The sequence below is a fragment of the Typopeltis vanoorti genome, chromosome 10 (genome assembly GCF_054136105.1).
Source record: "Typopeltis vanoorti isolate ZY-2024b chromosome 10, IOZ_Tvanoo_1.0, whole genome shotgun sequence".
Classification (NCBI taxonomy): Eukaryota; Metazoa; Arthropoda; class Arachnida; order Uropygi; family Thelyphonidae; genus Typopeltis; species Typopeltis vanoorti.
The window spans coordinates 59,910,702-59,937,824 of record NC_143558.1 but is presented as its reverse complement, the minus strand read 5'-3'; the positions used below and the strand labels follow the sequence as shown (position 1 = coordinate 59,937,824).

Below are 27,123 nucleotides of genomic sequence, written 5' to 3'. Positions count from 1 at the left end.
CGCCTATCAACTAGTTTCTGCAACCCACAAATCTTCAACCTGTTCTCATATGGTTCATTCCATAGACCTGCTATCATCTTAGTCACTCGCCTCTGGATCCTCTCTACCTCCTCCCCATCAAGAAGGAACCTAGGTGACCAAATCTGGGCACAGTAGTTGAGATGAAGTCTTATCAGGGCTCGGTACAGAGGTACAATAACTTGCTTGTCTCTGCTCGTCAAGGTATTTTTCAACAACCAAGTGAGTTGATGTGCTGATTTAGCTACTTTTGCAATGTACCCCTTAAACTTCATCTCCCTATCTACCAACACTCCCAAGTTCCTGGCCTCATCAATCTCTTGGAGTAAGTTCCACCGATGTGGTATACTGCTGCTAATCTTTTCACCCCAAAATGCATAACCTTACATTTTGTCACGTTAAATTGACATCCATTCTCCTTAGCCCAGCCAATCTATCTAAGTCATCCTGCAAGACTTTGACATCTTCTGCATTCACTATCGCCCTACCCAACTTTGCATCATCAGCGAACAAATGAACTGTTCCACTTAGATCCTTCCCTATATCGTTAATGAACAGATTAAACAGCAGTGGTCCAAGAACAGAACCCTGCGGCACACCACTAGTCACAGGCCGTCTTTTGGACTCTACTCCTGAATAAACTACTCTCTGATATCTCTCCGTCAACCACCCACATATCCATCTCACCAACCCTATATCCATTCCCATATGTTGTAGTTTACGGATTAGAATTCCATGTGGTATTCTGTCAAACGCTTTTGCCATGTCCAGCAGTATCACTGTAAACCCATTTCCCTTATCCAGTTCTGCCGTCACCTTGTTATAAAACTTGAGCAAGTTACTGAGGCATGATCTACCCTTCACAAAGCTGTCCCCTGTACAGTATCTCATTTTCATTAATCCATTCCTGTATTTTTCCCTTGACTACTTTCTCCAAGACCTTGACAACGACTCCTGATATGCTGATCGGTCGGTAATTTGCCACCATAGTCTTGGATCCTCCTTTATGCAATGAAACTAATTTCCCCTCTTTCCACGCCTTCGGGACTAAACCAGACCTGAGACTCAGATTAAACAACATGGTCAAGGGCACTGATAATTCCTTAGCCGCTTCACGCAAGACCCGTGCTGGTATACCATCCAGTCCCACAGATGTATTCACATTAAGGATCTGTAATAGACTATTCACCTCCACTTCATTCATTACAATTCCCATATAAACTACTGGTTCCTTCATTTTTTCAATGTCACCACCTGGATGATATACTTTTGCAAAGTGCGCGTTCAGTGACCTCCTTACCATCGTCATTCCTTAAAATCATTTCGCTATGTACAGTTTTTTCCTTGCTTGCAGCATATTGAATGAACTGTTTGGGATTCTCTTTTGCTTGCATAGCTAGTTTCCTTTCATAATCGACTTTTGCTGTTTTTACCACACTCGTTATCCTTCTGGCCTGCACTTTATACCGTTCGTGTGCCTGCAGGTCACCCCTTTCTTTAAATTCCCTCCACAGTTGTTTCTTTTTTTGCAGCTCAAGCTTAATAGTGTTATTCATCCATTTAACCCCTACTTGTTTTACTATTCGGACCCTAGGTATACAATCAGCCATAACCTCCTGTAAATGCTCCTTGACCACTTCCCATGCTCTATCAACGTCCAGCCCTTGCAGTTGTACATGCTATGGCACTGATCCAAGCAATCTCCTAAGCTTGTCAAACTTGCCAGCATGGTAATTCCACATATACCCTGTCTTAATCAAAAATTCCACACCTTTAGCCACCTCCCAGGTCAAGACCTTATGATCACTCTCACCAATAGGTGGCAACATATCATTACAGTCAAATTGTGAGATGCTATTACCAGGTCAAGCACTCTCACACCCCTAGTATTTTTAATTCCATGCTGTCTCAGATAGTTATCCCTTAATAATTGAATAAAATCCATTTCCTTCCTCACATGTGTCCTCTCCTCAATCCAATCAATGTTACCATAGTTGAAATCCCCCATAATAATTACCCTCCTTCCACTGATTTCATCAATTTGTTTATGCATACTATCTCCACCATCTATTCCATCACCTGGTCTATAGCAGCACCCAACTGTATATTTTATTCTGCCAGTCTCAATCTCAAACCAAATAGCCTCAAATGAGCTCCTTTCACTATCCTGCAATACAACTTCAATTCTCCTTGGCTGCAGTTCATCAGCTATCATCAATAACACCCCTCCCCCCATTTTATTCTCTCTGTCCCTCCTAAACACACTATAACCTACACATTCTGTCCCACTAACTATATCATCTTCCGTCAGCCATGTTTCACTAATGCCAATAACCTGTGGCCAGGAAGAGCCAATCAAGGCCAAAAATTCTTCCTTCTTGTTCCTAATACTCCTGGCATTAGTATACATGAAATGCAGTGATCCCTTTGTCCCACCCCTATCTTGATGCTTTATTCTAAATGTCCCATTCCCATTTTTTGTCCTTAGTGCTGACTCGGGTACATTATATACATTTTTACACTCAACTCTCTCACTGAAGTTTGCATATCCACTCTCCCCCCTCCTTGGTAGTTCTAGTTTCCCTGGTTCTGCACATCCATTTTCACTTCATTCAACAACACTTTTTCCAGTCTCCGCACACCAAGTCCATTCAAATGCAGGCCATCCATCTTGTATAAATCCTTTCGCCCATCAGACTCGTTCCACACGTCCACGAATTCCACACCACATTGTTTGCATAACCTGCGCATAATGTCATTTGCGATTATGGCCCTCCTTCTAAACTCCTCTCTGTCATACCGCGGCAACAGACTCGCCATTTTAACTCTGTCACTCTTTTCTTTCGCTACCTTTAACAATACTTTCAAGTCCTCTCTCATAAAAAAATTTATCACCTTTCAATTCATTCTTACCCACCACAATTATTAATTCTTTCATCCTCTGTTTTTGCACTGTAATACTCTCACTTACATCCTTAAATTTCGCACCCGGTAAGTACGATTTAGTTACACTCACATCTATCACTCCTCTTAATAACGAGTCACCATACAACACTCTTTCCTTCATTTCAGAAACTCTCCCACTCTTATGCTGTTTATTTACGTTAGCCGAATCACTCTGGAAAGAGTTTTGCATGTTCTCTAATTTCCGCTGCGCATTTTGTATCACTGCACGCAACCTAGCGATCTCACTTCCTACAAATAATTCCTCATTTTTTTTTTATCATTCAAACCATTTTCTCTTTCTGTATAGTTGCTCTCACTCTTTCTTAGATCAGCGCTCTCATTGCCATCTTGTATACATCGCAATTCCCTATCAAGCCACTATTTTCACTCTCATTCTGGCTTTCTTCAACCATAACTGTCTCACAACCTAACACATACTTCAACTCCTCACTTTGCTTACACTTTCTGCACATTCTCCCACCATTATCACTTTCAATCCAAACTCCAGCCTCATTCGGGAATGCATACATTCCACACACATCACATTGGACAAATTCTCTCACATTATAGTTTTTGAACAATGGCATCGTATTTTTGGACGCCATTATCTTACATCACATTGGCGCCATATTCAAATCTATGAAACGTATCATTAAATACTGAATTAAATAACGGAATTCACACCAAAATCACACAGACACAACAAGCTACCAAAATTAGACAATATTACGTTATGATTTTAACCTATATTCTAATTTTCATTGAAAATTATACTTAGCTTTCGGGAGCTCCCTGAAAATACGACCGACCGTCTGGCCCTCTAGCGGCCAACTTTTTCGATACATTCATTTATATGTATCAAGCTATAGTTAAAAATTCATTGATTTGCTTGCTTTGATGTAAAGAATTCTTTTCAACTAATTGGATACAAACCAATCTTTTCTTGATTATTTGCTGATAAAATTGTGGTTAATTAAAAAAAATTGTATAGAATTTATTCAAAGACTCCAGTATATTTCATCTAGTGTTATTTGGACATCGTCCAGGAGATAGACTGTGAAATACATTCAGAAGATTAATCGAAATAATAAGTTATAAATCATGCGTATATTAACTAGTGTTTCCATTGCAGCCGAAATATATGATATTACACTATTAGTCTTCAAAGGAACAATTACAGGAAGTTGCGTAGATTTTGGGGGGGGAAAATAATAATTATTAATTAAAAAAAAATTAAGAACAGTTAATAGTGATCACTTCCCAAAACTTCAATATTGGCATTCGGTCTGATTGGTTCAGTTTTCTTAGCTTTTTTTGCATGTTTCAAGGAAAAGACAATCGAATTTGAACTTGCTGGATTTGAATAAGTTTTGTATGGTTCCACAAAACTGTTTGCCAATTGGCAATAGCATGAGAAGTAAGGCCAGACTCGTCAGATTCCAAAAATGTAATATAGTCTTGATGTGCTTCAGGTTTCATCAAGGCAAAATGGCCAGTTTGTCCAAAATAACAAAGAAGGCATGAGCAAGGTACTTAATGGATGCCTGGTAATGAAAGAGGCAGTTATGTATTCCTTTGTTGATGGTAGGAAGGAAGACAGTCTCTGAGATGGTTTGAAGGAAGCATATAAATTGAATTTATGAAGAATATTGCTATTTGTTCCAAGGTTTCTTTAAGGTAGGGTATTTGAATTCTTTTCACATCAGATTGTAGGCTGGTAGAAGGATGATAATTATCAATAATTTTTTTGAATGGTCATTTTTTTGTATCCATTGCATATCAGATTGCTTTTAATTTTATTCAGTTCATCTAACAAAAGGGGATCAGAAAGAGCAGATCATATTGTAAAATTCAATGCGGTGAAATTTTATATAATGATTTTTCAGCATCGATTTTTACTGAGGTCACAAACACGAGGAAAGAAAGAATAGTAACTTAGTATATTTTAAAGAAGTGCTGATTGTAAACTTGTAAAGCTAACTTTCAAATGGAATGATATGGAAATTGTTCACAAATTATAAAAAAATATTGTAAAGGGTGAAATTGTGCATAATGTTAGTTTGGTGTAACAGAATGTTAGAAGTAATTCTTTTAAGTTAATTATGTTGATTATGACCGGATTATGTGGGTGACTTAAAAGTAAACCAAAGTATTGAAGGTCGTATGTAGATTGTTGCCACCAACTCTGAAGATCAAAACAACAGTGACGCAAGTTATTTACGGAAGATTCGGGGGTCTCTGACACTAAAAAACAAGGAGCTTCTGAATTATATAAAAGAGTTTTGAGAACCTAGAAGGAGGCTGGCTGTTCGTGAGTTTAGGTTCAAGACTGTTCAAGGAGTTTGTTTATCTTGCGGAAGTAGAAAGCCCAGGAAAAGAAGGTCTTTCTACGGAGATTATTTCATGTAGTGGATTGTGCCACATGTAACCAGATATGCGGCAGCGACAGTAGATCCAATAACTGACGGTGAGCTATGCTAAAGATTCCGGACGAGGACTACACCAGGATGACTGCCAAAAGCCATTCAGCAAAGGTTAGAATATGAGACCGAGGAAAGCAGTCAGCAGAACCGCCAAAAGTCATCCAGACTGATAGGACAGTATTTGTTTCTACGAATTTGTGAGTAGATTTTAATATGTTAATGCTGAGATTGTGAACAAGAATTGTATGGCCACTGAACGTAGCTTTGTTAAAATTAGTTGTTTAAGTCGCTGTAAGAAGTAATTGAGGCTAAAAGTTAGCTAGTTTTACATTTGAGAAGAATGTTAGTTAATGATATTCATTGTGATAGCCAGTAATTGCCTAGAGTTTGTTAAGCAAGTTATTCATGCATTGTGAATTGCAGGTCTATATTGTAAAGTTATGACTTTAAAGCAGGAATTAGACAGAATTTGTTTAATATTGTATTGTGCTTAAAGTAAAATAAACATGTTTTGTTTGTTTTAAAAACTATTGCCTGATTTTTGACCAATGCACTGTCTCACAAAAATAACTGAACCTGTGTGCTTAAATTAGAGAAATTGCCACGACTGACTATATAAGGTATTATTTTAGAAAGTGATTTATTCTATAAGTGTTATAACTATTCTTCCTGTGCTGTAACAGTAATTCAAGGTTGCGCAGTTGAAAAAACAAATTTTTCCTGAATTATATTGTGTGGGGAAATAGTTAACACTGGATCCATGAATTGCCTATTCTAGAGATCTTTTCACTAACAGCTAACACTTGTAGGTAGTATAAAGGATTACAAGCGGGGACTGAATTAATTGGCATAAGATAGATAAAGGTAAAGAGAACTTAACAGAAAGATTTAAATAAGTAGAAGTAAGGTAAACATAAGATAGAGAATAAGATAAATAAATCTTGGAATATAACAAGTGGTGCAGTTCGACAGTTTGAAATAATAATCATAATTAATAACATGATCATATTACAAAAAAAATATTACAATATGACTTCTGTGTACATGACTCTTGATAATACACATTTTTTGTGATGAATGATATTGGGAAGATGAGTGAATGTATTGGCAACAGTAAAGGTTCATAAATATTAATTTCACAAATAAACTTCTACCAAAAAAGCTACTTTGTACACGCCTATCAAGTTCACTATTAAACCTGAATCCAATAACCAGCTATTTATGGATACCATAATATAATAAAGATGTATTATGCATATACATCTTTATTAGCTTTAGAAAATTTGCTTTATCTGAACGATTGCTATAGTCTGCCCACAGTTCAGAGAACCGCAGCCGGCAATGTGCCAAGAAGAGTCATTCATGTTGAAGGGGAGAAAGGAATAAGGCGATGTACGAATTCGATACCAACACACTAAATCATGTGCTTTATGCGTAAATTTTCCAACTGTTGTACAAGCAAAATAGTTACCACTTTAAAAACTAGAATGTTCATAAAAGAAAAACTAATTTTCCAATGTGTAATAATAAACACTCATCCCACAAAATGGACTGATAACCCTATTATCGAAATGGATTCGCCTTCTTTTGGCATGCGCAGAAGTGTCGAAAGTTCTCTCATCTGTGGTCAAACTATATCTGCACCCAATGACTGCATTACAATCAAGTCTTGCCACTTATTTTCAGGAACAACTGAAAATTTGAAGGAGGATGTTAGGACAAATGTATTTAGTCAAATCCTTTTTTTTTTTTTTTTGGTCCAGTAGAACTTGCTTGTGAGCATGTAGCATAGGATGTGTATGTTGAAGGGTTGTTATGCATGGTCATTTTGGTCGTTTCTATTTCCACTGATTGTCACCAAATATAGTGCATAGACTGTAAATATCTCTGTATTGTATTCAGTGATACAATACAGAGATATTTATATGCTATAAATATCTCTGTATTTATAGTGTATTTATAAATATGCTTTAGTAACATTTTCATTCCAGTCTTCAGAAAGAATAGACATAGTGAGTTCAATTTTATCTATTCCTGAATAAAAGTGTATTATAAGAAGTGGACTTTGTCCATTCATCTCCAACAAAATTAACATACACTATTGTTGTCAAAAATGTCCAGACACATCTGCAATGCTATATAAGCATAGGCATGTGTGCATTAGCAGTGTAGACATTCTTTTCCATCAGGATGAGTGGACGTTAAGAGTTGAGTCGTCTGAGAGATTTCTGCTGCATTGCACTTGCCTCAGTCTACTGTCAGTGAAGTGGAAATGTGATGAAACCACCAAACCCCTGCCCCGAACTGGTACATCCAAGAAACTGAAAAATTGGGACTGGCAAACTGTCAAGCCTGTTGTCATGATAAATCGTCAGTCAGCCTTAGCAACCATCGCAAACGATTTCTGCATGATCTCTGAAACAGATGCTAGTCAGCTATTCACCAGGAAGGTGAATACCTATGCCTAGTTATGCCAATGCCTAGCATCATCTGGAATGGTGCATACAACACTGTCATCAGACTGGATCAATAGAAGAGAGTCCTGTGGAGTATTGAATCATGGTACACGATCTGGCAATCCAAAGGATGTGTTTGGACCTGGTGGATGCCTGGTGAACAGTACTTACACGAATGTCTTGTATCAACTGTGAAATTTGGAAGCAGCAGCATAATGATTTGGGGCTGTTTTTCCTGTTTTGGACTAGGCCCGCTGGTTTCTGTATGTGGATCTTTAAATGCTGATACCTACCATGACAATTTGGATAGTTCCATTCTTCCAACACTGTCAGTGCTTGGTGAGGTGCTTCAACTCATGTACAAAATAAAGACGCTTAATTATGATGTTCAGTTGTATTGGATTCCAGCCACATTGGAATTAAGGAAAATGACATCGCAACTGCAGCTGCTAGATCAGCTCATGCTTTCTCATCATACTGTTTGATGGTCATCCCTTATACTGACTGACTATGCACAGGTTATAAAATTGAAGTTAATTACCCAATGGCAATACTCTTGTCAGGAAGCATTGATGAACAAATTGCATGATTAAGCCTGAAATTAAGCACTGACAGTCTAATCAACATAGAAATAGAAAAAAGGAAGTTGTTCTTTCTAGTCTCTGCATAGGTCACAGTCATCTCACACATTCTTATTTACTGAGGGCTGATGACCTGACAGTCCGATCAACATGGAAATAGAAAAGAGGAAGTTGTTCTTGCTAGGCTCTGCATAGGTCACAGTCATCTCGCACATTCTCTTTTACTGATGACTTAACATCAGTAAAAGATGTTTTGGATAGGAGGGCTGATGGGTCACACTTCCCACAGGAGGGCTGATGGGTCATCCTATCTGTGGGAAGTGTAATCCCTGTCTTACCATTAGTCATATTCTGGCAGAGTGTTAGTGCTCCACAGGAGAGGGAGAAATGACCTTTTTTACTTATCTGGCTGAGCCCTATACACTCAGGCAGATCTTATCCAACTTGGACAAATTGTATGACTTTTTTTAATTTTTACAAAACATTAATTTATTCAAAATACCAAACCTTGTATATGCATTTTAATTTCTAATTTGTCTTCTTATAACTTTGTGAATGTATTTTGTTCTCTAATTTATCGCCATATAACTATTATTTACCTATCAACATCCTGTGTATTGCTATAACCTCTGTCCTGGTTCTGTATGACCTTTGTTTTCCTTGCACCATAAAACCCCAAATCAATCTAATCAATCAAATTGTGGCAACAGTTTGAAATAGGCCCTTTCCTATATCAGCATGATTATGCCTGCTCACTGGATAAATGTGTTAAAAGTGAATAGGTGCAGTTTTTTTTTTTAAAACAGAAACAAAGAATATGAACAATTTGTGAACATCCGGTTCAGCAAAAAAATTAAGCCCCCTCTAAAAAAAAAAAAAATCGTTCATATTAACTTAAACAATCTGTGGCCCAAACCTGATGTTCTGTTTCTGACTGGAATGTCTTTCCTTCAGCTAGTCACAACCTCACATGCTTTCGCATCACAACAAAGTCAAGTAGGAGGACTTGTGTGGCTTAATCCTCCTTTCCATGGTCAGACTTCTGTTTTCATTCTCGAGATCCAAATACCTGTTGTGATCTTGTTATACAATATAATATACATTGTATAACAAGTATATATTATACATTGTATACATTGTATAATATATACAATGTTATACAATATTGGAATGGAAACCTTCATCCTTCCTCACTCTGTTCAAATTCCCCAACCCATGTCTAAACAATGGTTCTCCAAAAAATGTCCAAAATGTCCAAAAAAACCTCAAATTTCTACTATATCAACCACAGCTCATCTTAAATGTCCACATTACATTCTGTATGACTGCTTCCACCATACTAGAGCTTTTGTGCATTCTGATATTCCTTGTCAAAGGATGCTTAACCTGGAATCTTACCTTTTTTGACTTCCTGTAGCTTAAAATTTCTTTGTCATGTTTTGTTTCATTCATCTACTGTCTCTACCATTCTCTCATTTCTGAAAATCACTCTGGCCTTTTTGACTTCCTATCTTCAAATTTCTGTTTCATATAGTCAAAATTTCCAAACAGTGAAGTCATCCTTCTTGGTGATTTCAATGGTCATAATTCTTAATTGGCTCCCTTTTTTTGAATTTCACTGACCAAGCTGGAAGAGAGGCAGAAATTTTTGCTGTGAGCAGTGACTTAATACAGATCATTCATCTCTCTGCTAGAATTTCTGATACCCCTATTTGTTCTTCCAACAGTCTAGATCTTCTCTTAACCTGGCATTAGTAAGGTAGGGTGTCACAGACCCCAAAGATTTTAAATTGACTATAACTGTGACACCCCAACACCCCACCTTACTAATGCCAGGTTAACTAGTACTCCTTCCTAGTACTCTGTTCAGGTGACTGATTCTCTTCAAACCACAATCTCATCCAAGTTTCATCTGATGGAATGTCTTTCCTTCAGCTATTCACAACCTCACATGCTCTGGCATCACAACAAAGTCGAGTAGGAGGACTTGTGTCGCTTAATCCTCCTTTCCATGGTCAGACTTCTGTTTTCATTCTCGAGATCCAAATACCTGTTGTGATCTTGTTATACAATATAATCTATATTGGAATGGAAACTTTCATCCTTCCTCACTCTGTTCAAATTCCCCAACCCATGTCTAAACAATGATTCTCCAAAAAATGTCCAGGTCTGTCCAAGAAAAGCAAACAGCCTTTCACAAGTTGCTTGAGACCAGAACACCAGCTTCATTCACACCCTACACAGTTGCCCACAATGTTTATAAAACCATCATTAAAAGGGCTAAGTCTAACTCAGTTATTAAGATAAATGTTGAAAATTTGCTGCTTGTGCCACTAACAGTTGCACCTTCTGGTCTCTTGCCAAAGCCATCAAATGTAACTTTTGTCCATCTGTGCTACCTCCTCTAATCCCCCCCCCTCCCCCAATGGTAGCATTGTAACATCACCTACTTCAAACTCTTTAAACTCCTACATAGATGGCTATGGCAAATTACCTCCTTCCTTGCTTAGAGCATTGCATCTCATGCCTCCTGTGATCTTCTGCCAGAAAGATATCAGAAGAATCTTGAATAACTTGGATACCACAAAGGCAGCTAGCCCTGATGGAATTCCACCCACTGTGCTCAAGAGATATGCTCCTGAACTAATAGCTGTTCTCTGTCATCTGTTCACCAAACTGTACTTAGCTGGCATCCACCTTTCAGCATGGAAGAAAGCTTGTATACCACTAGTTTCCATAAAAGGAGATAAATGTTTACCATCAAGTTATCAACAGTGAAGTTTTTCAACACCTTGAAAACTCCTATCTAATTAGTCATCACCGGTATGAATTTTGCCACACTAGATCCACAGGAGATTGCTCTTTGAAGAAACTTTGCCATTGCTCCTGACATCTCCAAGGCTTTTGATAGGGTTTGCCATCATGGGCTTTTAAACAAGTTACTATCATCAGTCTTCATCATTAAGTAAATGGATTGCCAGTTTTCTCTTAGATCAATACCTACGTGTAATGGTGTTCTTTCTTCAGACTTTCTGTCAGTGCTGTTGTCCCTCGCAGCTCTCTGATTTTGCCCATCCTTTTCCTGATTTATATAAATGACTTGTTCTCATTGACTGGAAACTCTATTCATAGTTTTGCTGATGATAGCCCACTCTGCTCTTCCTACTCATATGACAAGGTTTGCACTGTACAAACATCAGAATCATCTGTAATAAGTGCACCGAACACTGATCTCCATAGTATCCTTGAATGAGGTGAAGGCAACCTAGTCAACTTAAATGCTTCCTTAAAAAAAAAGATCTCAGATCTTCACTCACTTTTGATAATACTCAGCTCAACAGTCAAGACTGAATCTCTTTCTTCTCACTCCAAACCTTTCCTTGCACAATCATATCAATTCTATAGCATCATCAGCCTCCAAAAAATTTGGCATCCTTTTTTGGCTCAAGAGAGCACTTTTCTGCTGAACAGCTATTTACTCTGTATAAATCCCAAATCTGACCAACATTAGAATACTGTTATGTATAGAGTGGTGCACCTAAGACCTCCCTAAAAATTCATTATGCTATTTTGAAAAGTGCAGTCTGGTTGATAAATGACACCTCTCTCTTACAGACTCTCTTCAACCACCTTCTCATAGAAGATCAGTTTCTGCTCTGTTTGTTTGTCTCTACTGATATTTCCATGGCCATTATTCAGCCATGGAAATATCATGGACTAGCATCCATTATGCCTCTCATTTCTACCAGATCTACAATAACTCATCCTAAAGCTGTTCAGCATCTTTCTACAGTTGAACTGCATGCTCATCAAATGTGCTACTCCCAGTCATCTTTCATTTCTTCCATCTCAATTCTGTGGAACAGCCTCTCCCATAAAGCATCTCCAAAAGACTACAATCTTCAACAGATACTCTATTCCCGAACCTGCCCACACATGGCATCTGTTTGCTATTGGCTCTTCTGCCTTTATATAAAGTACCCAGTCATTATTGCACCTCCTGTTATTATAGCACTATGTATAGAATCAGAGGCAAATTTTGTCAGTCAGAGGGTGGATCTATGGGTTCAAATGTCAAGTCACTCTGTGCAATTCAAATCTTATGTTTGTATAATGAAATCAGTTGTTCCCCTTTCCTCATATGCTATATTTCATTGTATGTATGTTTTCTTCTGGCAGAGTTCAATGCTATAGTTCAATGTTGAAAGCCATTCTAGAGTCTCCTTTGACACTTCATGTATCTGCTGCAGGTTGCTATGGAAGCGGTGTGAGGGGGGGGGGAAATCACTGATATATGTTTGATAGTCGTATTCTAAATTTCATTGAAATATATACTGGATTAAGTCCTCATACTAAGTCACTAGCCATTATTTTGTACTCTATATTCTTAATGACAAATGCAGCATGTGTTTTTATTTGACACCTGATATACTCTACAGGTGTACCACCATTTGCTAATTTGATTTCTGTGATTGTTATAAGATGGTATACATCAACATTTACTTAATTGAATATTGTATCCATTCCAGAATATAAAAATGCATTTGAAATTGCTCCCCGGGACCAACCTCATGTCATTCTTTTTGCTAAAGCATCTGATGAAAAGAGTAATTGGATGGCAAATCTTATTATGCTGAATACAAAAAGGTAATGAAAATAGCTTTTAAAATTAATAATAAAATTAATTTTTATCACTTTTGCTCTTGAAATTTGATTTATTAATTAGAATATGTTGTATATACTTTAAATTTGTTTGGTAATCCATATACTCTTATAACAAATTTAGTTTAATTCTTTATCCAAGTGTAAGCAAACAATATTATGGAAAATTTCCACTACCCAGACCGGTTTCGACCTTTATTGAGGTCTCGTCAGTGGGAGGCAGATCCAGAGTGGTGATACTAAGTCGGAAGCAATGGAGAGGTATATTTACCTATACAAGTTGCCAACCGATGTACCACCTTATTATTAAATTACTCTAGATTTAGAGAAAGATGTTGGAAGTTTATTTTGCACTTGGTTAGACTATAATAAATTTAGTTTACTCCTTTATCCAAGTGTAAGCAAACAAAGTTTGTGCCTGAGAATATCTTCAGGACTGAGGTAAGGTCCACCTTTACTACGAGTTGCCAAGGAATGTAGAGAAAGATAATGGAAGTTTATTTTGCACTTGGTTAGACTATAATAAATTTAGATTAATCTTTTATCCAAGTGTAAGCAAACAAAATTTGCTCCTGAAAATATCTTCAGGACTGGCATGTATCTGGATTTAGAGGAAAGATGTTTGAAGTTTATTTTGCACTTGGTTAGACTATAATAAATTTAGTTTAATCCTTTATCCAAGTGTAAGCAAACAAAGTTTGCACCTGAAAATATCTTCAGGACTGAGGTAATGTGGTACATCCCTTGGCAAAGGTGGGCCAAGCTCTCATGAGAGCTTGGCCCACCTTTCCCAAATGTTGAAAGGTTTCGATGTGTGAAAATTAACGATATACAGATGTTATTAGGTGTTCTGGGTCTGAGCTTTTTGGCATATTCACGAATATTATTCTCCTCAGAATATTTTTACTATAAAATATTTATTCATTAAAAATGCTTCGAAAACTAAAATGACAAATTCCAGAACTTCTTGCAGAACACTATTCACCTTCTGCGGAACACAGTTTGAGAAACCCTGCAGTAGTGGATTGAAAATGACTGAGATAGAAGAAGATAGCAAATTGTCCAGTATAACAAATCATTCCTGTTGTCCCTATGAGTTTACTATAGTAACAGGAGATTATAAAAGATATTATCAGTAGACTTGAACTACTGAAAACTCGCACTGAAATCTGCTACTTAAACCAAATAATAGGCTTCTGTTCATTAAACAACTGTAACCACATTCTTAATGTCTTTCAAGGAACAAAGTCATCAAAATACAGATTTTAAAAATCTCCAAATTGACAGTTGATGTTAAAGAAGGCACATACATACTCAGACACATCATAACAACATCATTTATAGCTAAGATACTTTTTTTTTGAACCATAGAGCACTTTACAAATTGCCATCTCCATCTCCCACCTAAATATAAGAAAAATAAGAAAATAAGACCTCCCTTCCTTGGGGGCGGGGGAATCCATTAATTGTTCAAAAGACAGCAAGCAGAGTAGAAATCATAGTTTCAGAAATCCCATTCTCCACTTCTTGTTACTAGCAATGAAAAATAAAACGTATTCCATAAATTTAATATACCTCATGTCTTATTTCCCCATTTGGGACATTTCCAGAGTTCAAAAATATGAAGAATGCTATCACAGTTATTGCCACCTGTTATGTAGTTATTATTATTATTATTTTTTTTTATGTGAATCCCACCCACAAAAGGCAAACTTATTGTACATTTAGTAATACTGAGTAGTGAAGGATTAGAAATCTTGTTCTCATGTTCCAGAGTCCAAATATAGTACTTTTGTAAGCCACTACAAGTTTTCGATTGGAGATCCCACATTAGGCAAAAAAAAATCATCTAACAACAAAAGAATTTCACAACTATCCATGCATAGTGGGATTTGGGATTCAAATTCACAGGAGAGCTGAGAGATTATTCATTTGCTCAATGAAACCAGCAATAGTATGTTGTTTTTGTGGTGATTTGCCCCTCCCTTTATAAATTCATGTTGCTCTCTCTTTGTCACTTATTGTATGTTAAAAACATATACTTACCCTTTAACCATTTCTGATTTCAGTCTGAAGATATATAAAATTTCCCCTGCCTTAATTAACTTTTCTATGCTATTTTTTTATTTTCTAATTTCTTTCTGATTCTCAACCTTTCACACCAATGGTGATTCCAACAGGAAGATTTCTTCTATAGTATCAAGGTGCCACAATAATACTCTTTCATTCATTTAGCTTTCAAACAAAGCTTTGTGGTCCATCACATTTTTTTCAGAAATCAAATTGCCATGCTACTAGTGCAATTTAGTGATTGAATAATGTTGTTTAGATGTAAGTCTGCAAATATTGAATATAACAAATGTTTTATTTCCTCTATCTCCCCCCCCCCCCCCCCCCCCCGCACGCGCTCAATGATGACTTCCTTCTTTCAGAGTTGATTCACAAGTCCGAAAAATATACAGTATTAAATAGCTAATTTCTGGTGAAGTTTTGTTACTACTAATTGTATTTCTGGATAATTAAAGAAGAACACCCCCCCCCCCCCCCCCAACAAGAAGAAAAACTAAATAGTGTGAGCATGACTAACTGCAGAAATTAATTCTGGCTATTTTTAGCCTTTTTGTTTCCTTGCACTTGTTTTTCCAATTGCTTAGAGTTAAAGTTAAATCATTTATATCATTCTGTACATGTATCAACTGTTATAAAAATATTTTTTACCTGGACTTCTTTTCCTCAAAAAAAAACAAAAAAACTTGAATGTTTGTTAGCACAATCAGTTTGAGTGTTCTCTAATTGATTATTTATTTATTTATATATATATAGATATAGATATATATTTTTTTTTTATTGTAAACATAACAATCTTATATACAGGATTAACCGGTTTTTGGTTCTCTGCAGTCAGACAGAGAGGTTACATGCTCATACTCTTGTTGAGGTATGTTACATCGAAGTCACTTATAAGGCTAATTACATTTTTTTTTTTTTAAATAAATTAAAGCCATTAAGAGTTATTTTAACATGATAACATAAGATCTTATTTTAACATAAGAACATAAATGTGGAAGAACACAGAAGTTACTATTGCACAATATTATCTATTATCATGAGAGTGCCAGCTGATTAACTTTCGCACTGTTAAGCACAACAGTCCTTCTTTTTTCCCCCTTTCTTTTTTTTGGGGGGGGGGGTAAAGGTGTCACTTCTATGCTGGAAAGTGGATTATAATGCAGTCGCCCTGCTCAGCCAGGAGTTGATTCCGTGGATTCCATTCTTGGTGGAAAAGATCTAAGGTGTTGTTTTGCCTATGGTGGTGATGCTCGTGTAGGATCCGACATCTCACCTTTTGTTGGAAGGCTGCAGTGAGTTGGTCAGTTGCCTCTCTCTGTGAAGTTGCTGTGCTGTCTGGTCTTGTATGTCTGAGGTAGAAGTTGTATATTACCGCTTTTGCGGTGATGAAAAGGTAATTGCAGAATGAATGGTTATTTGACTCCACATGGACGAGATTGAAATATTCCTCTTCTGTATGAAGATTACCACAGGTAAGAGCTGCCGTTTCCCGAGTCAAACTGATTAATTTAGTGTTGACTGGGCATTCCAAGTAGATATGCCTGACCGTTCCTAATTGGTAGCAGAAGAGGCAGTTATCTGAGACGTTTGAGTTAAATTTTCGTAATATAGTAGGAGTGGGTAATATATTATGCCACATTCTCCACTGAATATCTGCGTCAGGTTTGATGGCTCTTGTGCGATATGGTAGATCCCATTGAAATAGTGTTTGATCAGATGATGCAGGATTTTCCAACAAAGTGCTTTGGTTCGACTGTTGTGTTAGTGTGCTGTAGATCTTGTTGGTGTTGCTGGGTGTAAGTTTCTCCCATGAGTTATTGGTTTTTATCAGAAAGATAGGCGCCAAAACTTCTGAGTTTGGAGGGCTAAGCCCCACTTCTGTTATGCTATCAGGCATAGCGGCTTGAAACGCAGCCTTTACGGTGTCTATCTGCTCAGACTCATTCCCATATTCTAGGTTTTCGAGCGAATTTGGAAAGCGCCAGGTGAGGCTTGGAGAAAGAATGTCACCCAAGATTCTCACGTTTCGCCAGCTCCATGGAGGAAAGAAAAATTCTTTCTGAGTGATCGGGCTTCTTACCATCGTGTTGTGAAAGATGGGTTCCATGAGGATTTCAGGTAGGGATGCTTTCTTCACTGTGTGCTGGAGGTTTAGCTTCTTCCATCGTCGAAGGGCATCTTTGTAGAAGTTTGTTAAATTTACAGGCACTTGAGCTGTTGTCATTCTTAAGGTGGTGGAGAGAGAGAGACCTCTAGTGGCAGAAGTGAAAATATACTCAGTGGTGCATTTGTGTGATATTTCCTGTTGTAGGGCATTTATGAGAAATCGAGCGCGGAACGTTGTTATCCTGTTGTCAATGGAGACCAACTTTTGTCCTCCATCTTTGAGAGAAGTACATAGCTGGGAGTAGGAAAGCCAGTTTGTTTTATTCCATATGAATCGATATATGGTTGACTTTATTTGTTTGATGAATTGCACTGGTGCGTAAGAATCTTTAGTGTATGCCAAAGGACACTGGTGGCTATTTGGTTAACGATTATTGTTCTCCCTCTTGTGGAGGCAGAGGCTCGTATTGCTGCCCACTTTCCTAGAACTTGCTTGAAACGCTTGTTTAGTGTTTCCCAGTTCTTATCCACATAAGAGGGTGTGTTTCCTAGGTAAATCCCCAGGTATTTGTTTCCCTCTGTGGACCAGGTACCAGACATTGGGGAATCGGTTCGGTTTTTCCATTTGCCACACCGCAGTCCTATGGTTTTATGTGTGTTTAGTTTGGCTCCTGAGGCTGCCTGATATTGTTGGTATGCCATTTGTATGTTATGAAAGTCCTCTTCTTTGCGGTCTATGATTGTAACATCATCAGCATATGCTGTCAGGGTTATGGTTTGGTAGGGAAGTTTAGGGCGGCATGCTTTGAGCAGCATGCTGAGTCTACACAGAAAGGGTTCGATGGCAATTGTGTAAAGAGGACCGGAGAGTGGACAGCCTTGTTTAATACCTCTGCTGTATGGTGCAGTTATGGTAAGCCTGTTGTTTATTTTCATGCAAAACTGTGCCTTGGCATACAACATTTTAATAGAGTGAATGATGCCTGAGCCAAAGCCAAATGCTTTCTAGCAGTTGAAGAGGTAAAGGTGTTCAACGCGGTCGAAAGCTTTTTCTTGGTCTAGTGTTACAAGACCCATTGTTTCACTGTTGTTGTTCGCTATGCTTATGAGATCCCTTATGAGGTGTAAGTTTTCGTGGATAGATCTTCCAGGGATGGAATAGCTCTGATGCCTATTTATTATTTCGCTCAGAGCGGGTTTAAGTTTGTTGGCAATGGCTTTGGATATAATTTTGCAGTCGGTGTTTGTGATAGAGATGGTTCTCCAGTTTCCTAGTTTCGTCGCGTCTCCTTTCTTTGGAATGAGTTTGATAACTGATGTTGTCATATTGAGTGGAAAGCCATTGGTATTCGCTTCGACAAATACTCTGTAGAGGATAGGTCCAAGCTGTTCCCAGAAGGACTGATAAAATTCAGTGGTGAGCCCGTCTATGCCAGGAGACTTATCTTTAGGTAAGTAGGTGCAGGCAGTTTTCAGATCGTGTAACGTGATAGGGAGTTCTGTGTTACTCCTTGTTGTTGGTGAGAGTCTTTTCACATCGGAGAGAATTTTATTCGTGGCCTCCATAGATGCTGGGTTGGCTTGGTACAAATTTTTGTAGTACTGCAAGGTATATAAGAGGATTTCGTCATGATTTTCTATGATGTTTCCATTATCTGTTTTAATAGCAGATATAGTGGTGCACTCTTGTTGGCGTTTTTCTAGTGAAAAGAAATACTTTGTAGGGGCATTTGCGAAGTTAATATGTTTGCGTCGTGCTCTTATTAGTGCTCCTCTTGCAGAGTGCTCTAGGTGTGAGCGTATGGTGGCTTCTAGGGACTGGTATTCCTCAGATTCTGGATGATGCAATTGCTGTTGTTGTTGCAAATTTTTAAGGGCTGAATGCTTGTTCAAATTTCTTCGGTGACTATATTTTTGGGTGAATACCTTAACTTTGGATTTAAAAAGTGACCACCACTCGGAAATTGATTGTGAAGTAGGTATATCTCTGATGAGAGTTTCGATATAGATTTTAGAAGTTCTGAGATATTCTGTATCCTTTAGTAGGCTGTTGTTAAATATCCAGTATGCTCCTCCTTTGTATCTGGTGTGTCCAGGAAAGCAAATGTTAAGAAGGATGGAATCATGGTCTGATGCATGAGATGGATGGTATGTGACTCTCCTGATGTAGGGTATTGTGTGCATCGATGTGTAGTATCTGTCGAGCCGTGCCTGGTATAAGACACTGGTAGGACCACCTTTGGCTCTCCAGGAGAACATTTTCTCATGTGGGTGCAAGTGTCTGAAGGTGTCAGTCAGCTCGAAGTCATTTATTACATCCTGGAGAAGCTGAGCTAGTGAGTGTCGATGTTCTTGGCATTGCTGTCTGTCCATTGCAGGATCCAGAGTGCAGTTGAAATCCCCTGCCAGTATGATGTGGTCATTGACCTTGCTGAGGTGGTTTCGCACAAACTCCAGTACCTGCACTGCAAGCTGGTCATTTTGTGGGATGTATATGTTAATGATATATATTTTCTTTCCTGTCTGAGTTGTAATGAGTGCATATATTGCACACCCAGGAAAGGTATCGATTATTTCTACTTTTAGAGCGCTGTTTTGGTGAATTCCAATGCTGACTCCCTATCCATGAAGTTGTATGGCAGGACAGTGGTGCATGGTATAAGGCCAGTTCTTCCAGTGTTGATTTGAAGCTTTGCTATTGCAATGGAAGTTTGTTTCCTGCAGCATAACTATTTCTGGCCGGTGGGCAAGGATATGCTGCAGGACCAGCCTGTTTCGCAGTGGTGTGGCACACCCTCTAACGTTTAGTGAGAGAAGGTTTATTGAGGTGCTCATTATTTTTATGGTTTAGTTTTATTTGGTGCGGTAATCCTCACTTCCTTTATGGATAGTTACGCTGCCGCTGGGATTCAAGCCCGTTTATCAGGTAGTATATCCTTTTCCTGAGATTGGTGGTTTTTCTCCCTCTTTTTTCTGCCAGAATAGTTCTTAACTCTTCCAGCTGGGTGATAAGGCCACTGATGTCAGCGGTGTAGTCATAGGCTGTCAGCAGTTTTTGTGAAGAGCCTCGAACTTTTTTAAGAAAGCTCTGAAGCTGCTCACTTGTAAGTGGGCCTTCAGTGAGATAGATAGATAGATTTTAATCATTGCAAAATATTCTAAGAACATAGGTTGTATATCTGTGTTGTGTATGATGAAAATTGAAAGTTCCATTTTCAGATTCTACATTGTGACATGAAATCTTCCTGTTTTCATCCTGGTTACAAAGCAAAATTTTATTAAACAGCATGATTATACATTTTAGTAACATTTATTCAGAGTGGTTTATTCAGCAATTTATTATTATTATTGTTTTTTAGCACATTGGGCAGGGGATGTTTTTTTGCAAGCTGCTGCAGAATATTTAACACCAAAATCATAAAGCACTTGGGTTCATTCTCCAATGATTTGTTGCTTTCAGTAGATAATAGATATCATTAATCTGAATAATAAAAATTTCTATTATATCTAATATTTTGTGAGCTTGCATAAAGGTTTCATCTTCTTTTAAAAGAAACATTTAAATCTTTTCTTTTTGATAATCATCGGAAGTTATTTTTCTTATAGCATGCTTGAAAGAACACTTGACAGTATATTGTTAGATGAAGAAAAGAAGCATCCTTTGAGATTACCACCTCCAGAATACTATAGGTATGTATGGAATTTTAATGATTTATTTGAGTCCTGTAATTTAACTCTTTCCCCAATAATAGTTGCTATTTCACATCAATACATTATTTTTGAAACCAAAATCTTGTACTTTCTGTTTGTTGCTGTGGTAATTGTTTCTATTGTCACTTTGATATCATTTCTTAATGAGTTTCTTCATTCAGTGAAAGATTTATTTTAAAGAAATAGTTTGGCAAAGGCTTGCTTGCTTTGTTATATTCAATTTCTGGCTGTTTTACAATGTTCTGTACACTGGATGTGCATTTTATCTTGTTTTTCAAAAAACATTTCCTGCTGTAAGACTTGCTTAATTATATTAAAGTTACTGCAAATGTAGGATTATTGAAAGTTCCCATTATTATTATTATAAAGAGTACATGAAAAATAATACCTAACTAGAACAGTATCCTAATAAGATTTTTTTTTATTCACTAATTATATTGCCTGCTTTAATTTTATTTCTTAATTTTGAATAATTATTTACAGCTTAACTCCCAAATTTGTGACGGAGACATTTTAAAGCTTAGGTTGGATTAGTAACCATCTTGTAGAATAGAACAAACTCTTGATAAAACAATTTAAATTTAAAAAAAATGTAATATTCTCATCTCATCTTCCTTGTACCCTCTTTTACTTTGCAGTGTCGAGGGTTTATTAATCATTGGACTTCAAACCGTTCACAGGATAAGGTGGTCAGCCCTACGCCCTGGTGTATCCTATGTCCGTTGTGTTGAGTTCTCAAAGCCAGTTTGCCTGCTTTGCAGGATGAAAAACCTCAGGATAAACTGAGAAAAAACCCTACTGTCCATGCCCAAGACCAGCTAACTTGGCTATGGCTGAGAAAGATCCTTCAGCTCCTAACGTCACCGATGGAAATCGAACCTAGGGCACTCCTTCCCCAGGCATATGGTTGTGAAGTGCACAGCCACTAGGCTAACCACACAGATTTCCATTATTTTGACTGTCACATATACATTTAATGAACCAGTGGAGTAATTTAATATGTCTGTAGCACATAAGGGGACTTCACTACATAATGAACAGTGTGGAAACTTGCAAAGTGAAACTTTGCAAAATTTTAGACCACCATTTGGGTATCGTGTGATAACCTTGTTATGCTGTTTAATTTCACAGGAATCATTTACCTAGATCTTGAGAAGTTTATTCTGTATTTGATTCCATTTCATTTTGTTTTTAGTGTTCAGTACATGTCTGCTGACCAGACTTACTGTTCTGTTGTTAGCTAGTTTAATCTTAATGTTCTCCCTGATAGATGACTCTTTGCTGAAGGAAACTGGTTGTACTCCTCAACAGAAATGCAACTTAGTTGGTGTTCTCTTTGTGATGCTGGGGGGGGTCTTCTTTTTTTGTGCTATTTACATATTTTTTGCAATTCATCCTTGTAGAGATTTGTGAAAGGCCAGAAGTTTAAATTTATTTAATATAAATTCATTAAATAGTCTCTGTAGTTTAGTTTTTAATGATGGTACCTCTTTGATTGTAAATACTTGGGTTTTGAATCCTGTCTAATGTATGCAAATCTAGTATGCAAAGAACCATTATAAAGGCTCTTTAAAGTTAGCTGGTATCATACAGAGGTGGAAAATGTTTTCCTTCTAGAAACTCAGATTTTTCATTCTGCAAGATAAACACACCATTCAGAAGAACTCATGCTGTTAGCACACATGCAGACTTTTCAGATATGTTTAACTGCCCTATCCTAGTATTAATTAGGTTTCTATGAAGCCACATCCCTTGGCCATTGCAGGCCATTGAATGTAACACATTGAGGAACATGAGATAAATTCCTTTAGTGTTAGTAAATTTGCAATCTAAATAGTCTCTTTGACTACTTTCTAAACATATTCACCATTATGCCAACAATGTGTATACAATGTTAGATGCCTCAAGATATTCCATAACCAGTGACTTAAACACTGACCTCCTCACCATCCTCAAATGGGGTAAAGACAACTTAGTAAATTTCAATGCTAAAAACAACAACTTAAGCCTGTCTTATTACTCAGAAGAAAAATCCTACCTCAACCCCCCTTTCATTTTTGTTTATGTTCCAGTTTTCATTCAAGGTCAACTTTCTCTTCTTCAGTTGACTGTCACATTCAGTTTATCCTGGCACAAACATATTATTTACAAATCCTCCTTAGCTTCTGGAAAGCTCAATGTTCTTTTCCATTTTCAACATTTTTCTCTTCCTTTCAATTTATGTCATTTTGGAGTACTGTTCCCACATTTGAGATGGAGCACCATGACCTCTCTAAGAATTCTTGATGATATTCAGAAGAGGGCAATCTGCTTAATAGACAATTCTTCCCTCACAGACTCCCTTCAGGCACTTTGCCATGGGCAGACTGTTTCAGCACCGTGTCTGTTCTATAGGTACTTTCATGGGGCATTGCGCCTCTGAATTGGCTGCTACCATTCCCCCAGTTTCTTCTAACCTTAGAAGAACTAGAGCAGTTCACTGGCCTACATTGCTCAGCATCAAACACACTGATCTAACTGATCACCATCTTTCTCCATTCCATCCACCTCAATTCTTTGGAACAGTCTCCCCCAGTAGTGTTTATCTCACTGAGTACAATTTCCCACACTTTAAGAAACATATCAACAGGCTAGATTTTCTCCTTAATCACTTGCCCATACGAGACCTATAACACTGTAGTGTTAGAGATCTTGTGACCTTTCATGTGTGGAGTCAACATAATTCTCCCCTCCCTCCCCCCTTTGATAAAGAAAATTTACTTTCTGTTTCTCTTTAAATGCTAAGCATAGGTCTCCCAAGAAGTATGCCAGACCGGTAAAAGAGAACTCATATTGCAACTGGCTTTTATTGAAATCTACTTCTTAGTTTTCTCTTCATATGAAAGAAAAGTATCATGACATCCAAAACTGATTTTGAAAGGGCTGAAAGCTGTAACCTTACATCAGGTAAAAATAATAATGTGAATCTGGTCTTTTGTTGTGAACCTATTGCCCATAACTTTTTTTCCCAACCCTTCTTCCACCAGTTTTGCATTTGGATGGTTCTATTTCATCCTTACTCACTGAAAAAGCCCATCTCTTAGCTGCTCTTTTCTTCAATTTTTTGCATAGGTGATCTTGGTTAGTGCTTCTTTACCATTCTAAACAAACATTCAATGCTCCTTTGATGTTTCTCAAGTGAGTGGAAGAATCTTGTCCAGACTTGATTTAAAAAACAAAAAAAAAAAAAAAAAAAAGAAAGTTTCTTGGTCCTGATAGCATTCCTTCAGTTGTTCTGAAGGTTGCTGCCCCAGAGTTGATTCCTATGTCACCCCCCCCCCCCCCGTGTTCTACTTGTATTATATCTGCTGCAGTCTGGAAATTAATCTGTATTCAACCCATTCTAAGAAAAGCCACCTATTTTTGCCATCTAATGCTGATTAAATGTTTTGAATAGTTTTCACAAGTATAGTATATGTTTTTGACATCAGCAAAGTATGTGGCCTAAATCCAATTCTTCACTCCTTCCCCTTCTGCAGTTTTGCTCAGCTAATATTGTTCCTAGAATGCTCTGCAGTAATTCATCTGTGGTTCTTACATTGTTTTATTTTCATTTTCATTATGCAGTGTAGTCAATGTTTACCTTGAACCTATTAGAAATCTTGCGCAGATCATACATTACAGTATGTCACTATCATCTGTAAATATAAATGATAGTGACATACTGTAATGTATGATCCTTACAAGGTTTCTAATATTAGTGTGGACAACACTAATATTAGACATGCCCCATTCCAACAAGTCATCATCAGTTTCTTGATATATATATGTTATCATGGAGTTATCAGGTTATTCTGACAGCACTACATGATCAAGTTTACATTATTATTAATCTCCTGTTGACAATTTTCTTCCAAATTAGTCTATTACTTGTAAATATTCCAATATTGTTGTATCTATTACAGTAGAATTTGTTTATTGTGATTGCGGATAATATTATCAATTGGCTATTATTTTCAAAATCAGTCGATCCCAAAACACACCATTGTTATTGTTATCAAAATCCTAGAATGTTTAGCCTTTTTACATCTCGGAATTAAGAATTTTAAGGGTTAATCAGAAGAAAATTTGACAAAGAACATTTGTCAAAATCTGACTTTTGTGTTAATCTTCTTTTAATCATATGTATTATGGCAGAAGTGAGTAAAAAATGTAAAGATTTATCTTTTCAAGAAAAGCAAAGAATTTTGGAATGCTATAAGTTGTCCAAAATGAGTCGACATAGGGCAGCTGTACATTTAAAAATTTCACAACCACTCTTAAATATTTACAGATCAAACATTGAAACTTCAGCTCTTACTAATGAGCCCTTTGATTCATCGTAAAGCAGAAGAACTTGCCAAAACAGTGGGCAAAGAAAATTTAACCCAACTGATGGATAGTTTAACAGGTGGAAAAAGTGAGAGAATATTGTGTACAAGCATATTCATGGTGTAGAATAAAAGTGCTAATTTTTTTATCAGCTGATGCATGGATTAAGACTGAACGGCCAAAAATTATTGCTGAATGTTCTCCTGAGGATATTTACAATTCAGACGAAACAGCACTCTATTTTCGTTCAGTTCCTGAGCATACTTATTTGTTGAAAAATGAAAGCACTAAAGGATTTAAATCTTCAAAAGAGGGAATGACAGTTCTTTGTTGTGCTAATATGATAGGTGGGAAACGAGAGGTCCTAGTGATTAGATAAAGTAGAAATCCTCAGTGTTTTAAAGGTGTCAAAAGTTTGCTTATTGACTACTGTTCTAGTGCAAATGCTTGGATGACTAATGCCGTTTTCGACAATTGGTTAAGTGGGTTCTTAAAGCAAAAAATTGTCTTGTTAGTAGACAACTGCACTGTGCGCGCGCACACACACAAACAATTTATCGTTAAAGAACATCAAAGTAATCTTCTTGCCTTTGAACACTCCATCGTTAATTCAACCATGCGATCAAGGCATCATATGAGCTTTTAAAGCTTATTATTGCAGGGAAGTTCATGTGGGAATTACAGCTGAACTTGATATAAAAGGGCAATCTAATGCAAGTGCAATTCCAAAAAAGATTTCCCTTCTTGATGCATTGCATTTGGTTACAATGTTATGGAAGCAAGTCTCAGAGAAAATTATTGAAAGCTGCTTCTAAAAAGGTGGATTTTTTAAAACAAACTGACACTCCTTCCAAAGAATTTGAATATCTTTCAAATGAAATTTTTGATAAATCTCCAGATGGTATGCCAAATGAAGAATTTGAAAATTGGTTGAATATTGATAACAACATTGAAGTGGTGGCTACAATGACAGTGTTGGAAATACGTCAAGCTGCTTTAGATGAGAACCTTAAACTAGTAGAAGAAGGTGAACCTAATATAAGTATAAAAGAACAAATTTTAGAAGCTCCTCCAACCAATGCTTAGATGCAAGAAGCTCTATGAATACTTCGTTGCAGTGTGCAACATAGAGCAAAAAACTTCGAAAGGCATGAGTATGAACAATTTATTCATGAACTACTATATTCAAACACATGACAGACAACACCAGATAATTTTTTAAGATAAATTTTATGTTGTTGCTTATTAATAAATTGTTTATCACAATAAATCGAAATAAAAATTATGCAATTTTTTTATATCCCTTGCTTAATGTTATCAGCTGGTTATTGTTATCAAAAAGTGACTCTCCCAAAGTGATCACAATAAGTAGCATCTACTGTATATTGTTCATCTATGGCACTTCTGACTGAATCAATCCACCAAGAACTTGATCCTCTGCTGGGTGTTTGATGCCAAAATTGCAGGAAAGGATGCTAACCCTTCTTCTCTCATTCTGTTTAATTGGCCTTAGATTCCTGAATGCAAACAAACTTTAAGTTCTTCCTAAATTCTTCATTTTTAACATGATTCTGCCATCTGTTCAGTCCTAATTTTTCTCAGAAATCTCATATCTGTGGTCTCCAATCTTTGATCAAGTGCTTTATTTCTAACTTAATTCTTAGATCCATAACTAACAACTGCTTTGAGCACTGTCTTGTATACTTCTAGTTTAGTGTTATGGCTAATTTATCTCAAATTCCATATAAATTTATTCAGTTGGCTTCCCAACATACCACCTTTCCTTAGACTGTAGTCTAC

The 27,123-nt window shown here is 37.0% G+C and overlaps 1 protein-coding gene across 1 annotated transcript in view; it reads left to right on the top strand.

Annotated features, from left to right (window-relative positions):
• Sos (Son of sevenless guanine nucleotide exchange factor) overlaps positions 1–27,123 on the top strand; it is a 429,646-nt gene that overhangs the window by 239,728 nt on the left and 162,795 nt on the right. The window contains exons 12-13 of the mRNA XM_090399787.1: positions 12,954–13,071; positions 20,869–20,952. Coding sequence (XP_090255913.1) covers positions 12,954–13,071; positions 20,869–20,952 — 202 coding nt within the window. The remainder of the gene's footprint in view (positions 1–12,953; positions 13,072–20,868; positions 20,953–27,123) is intronic.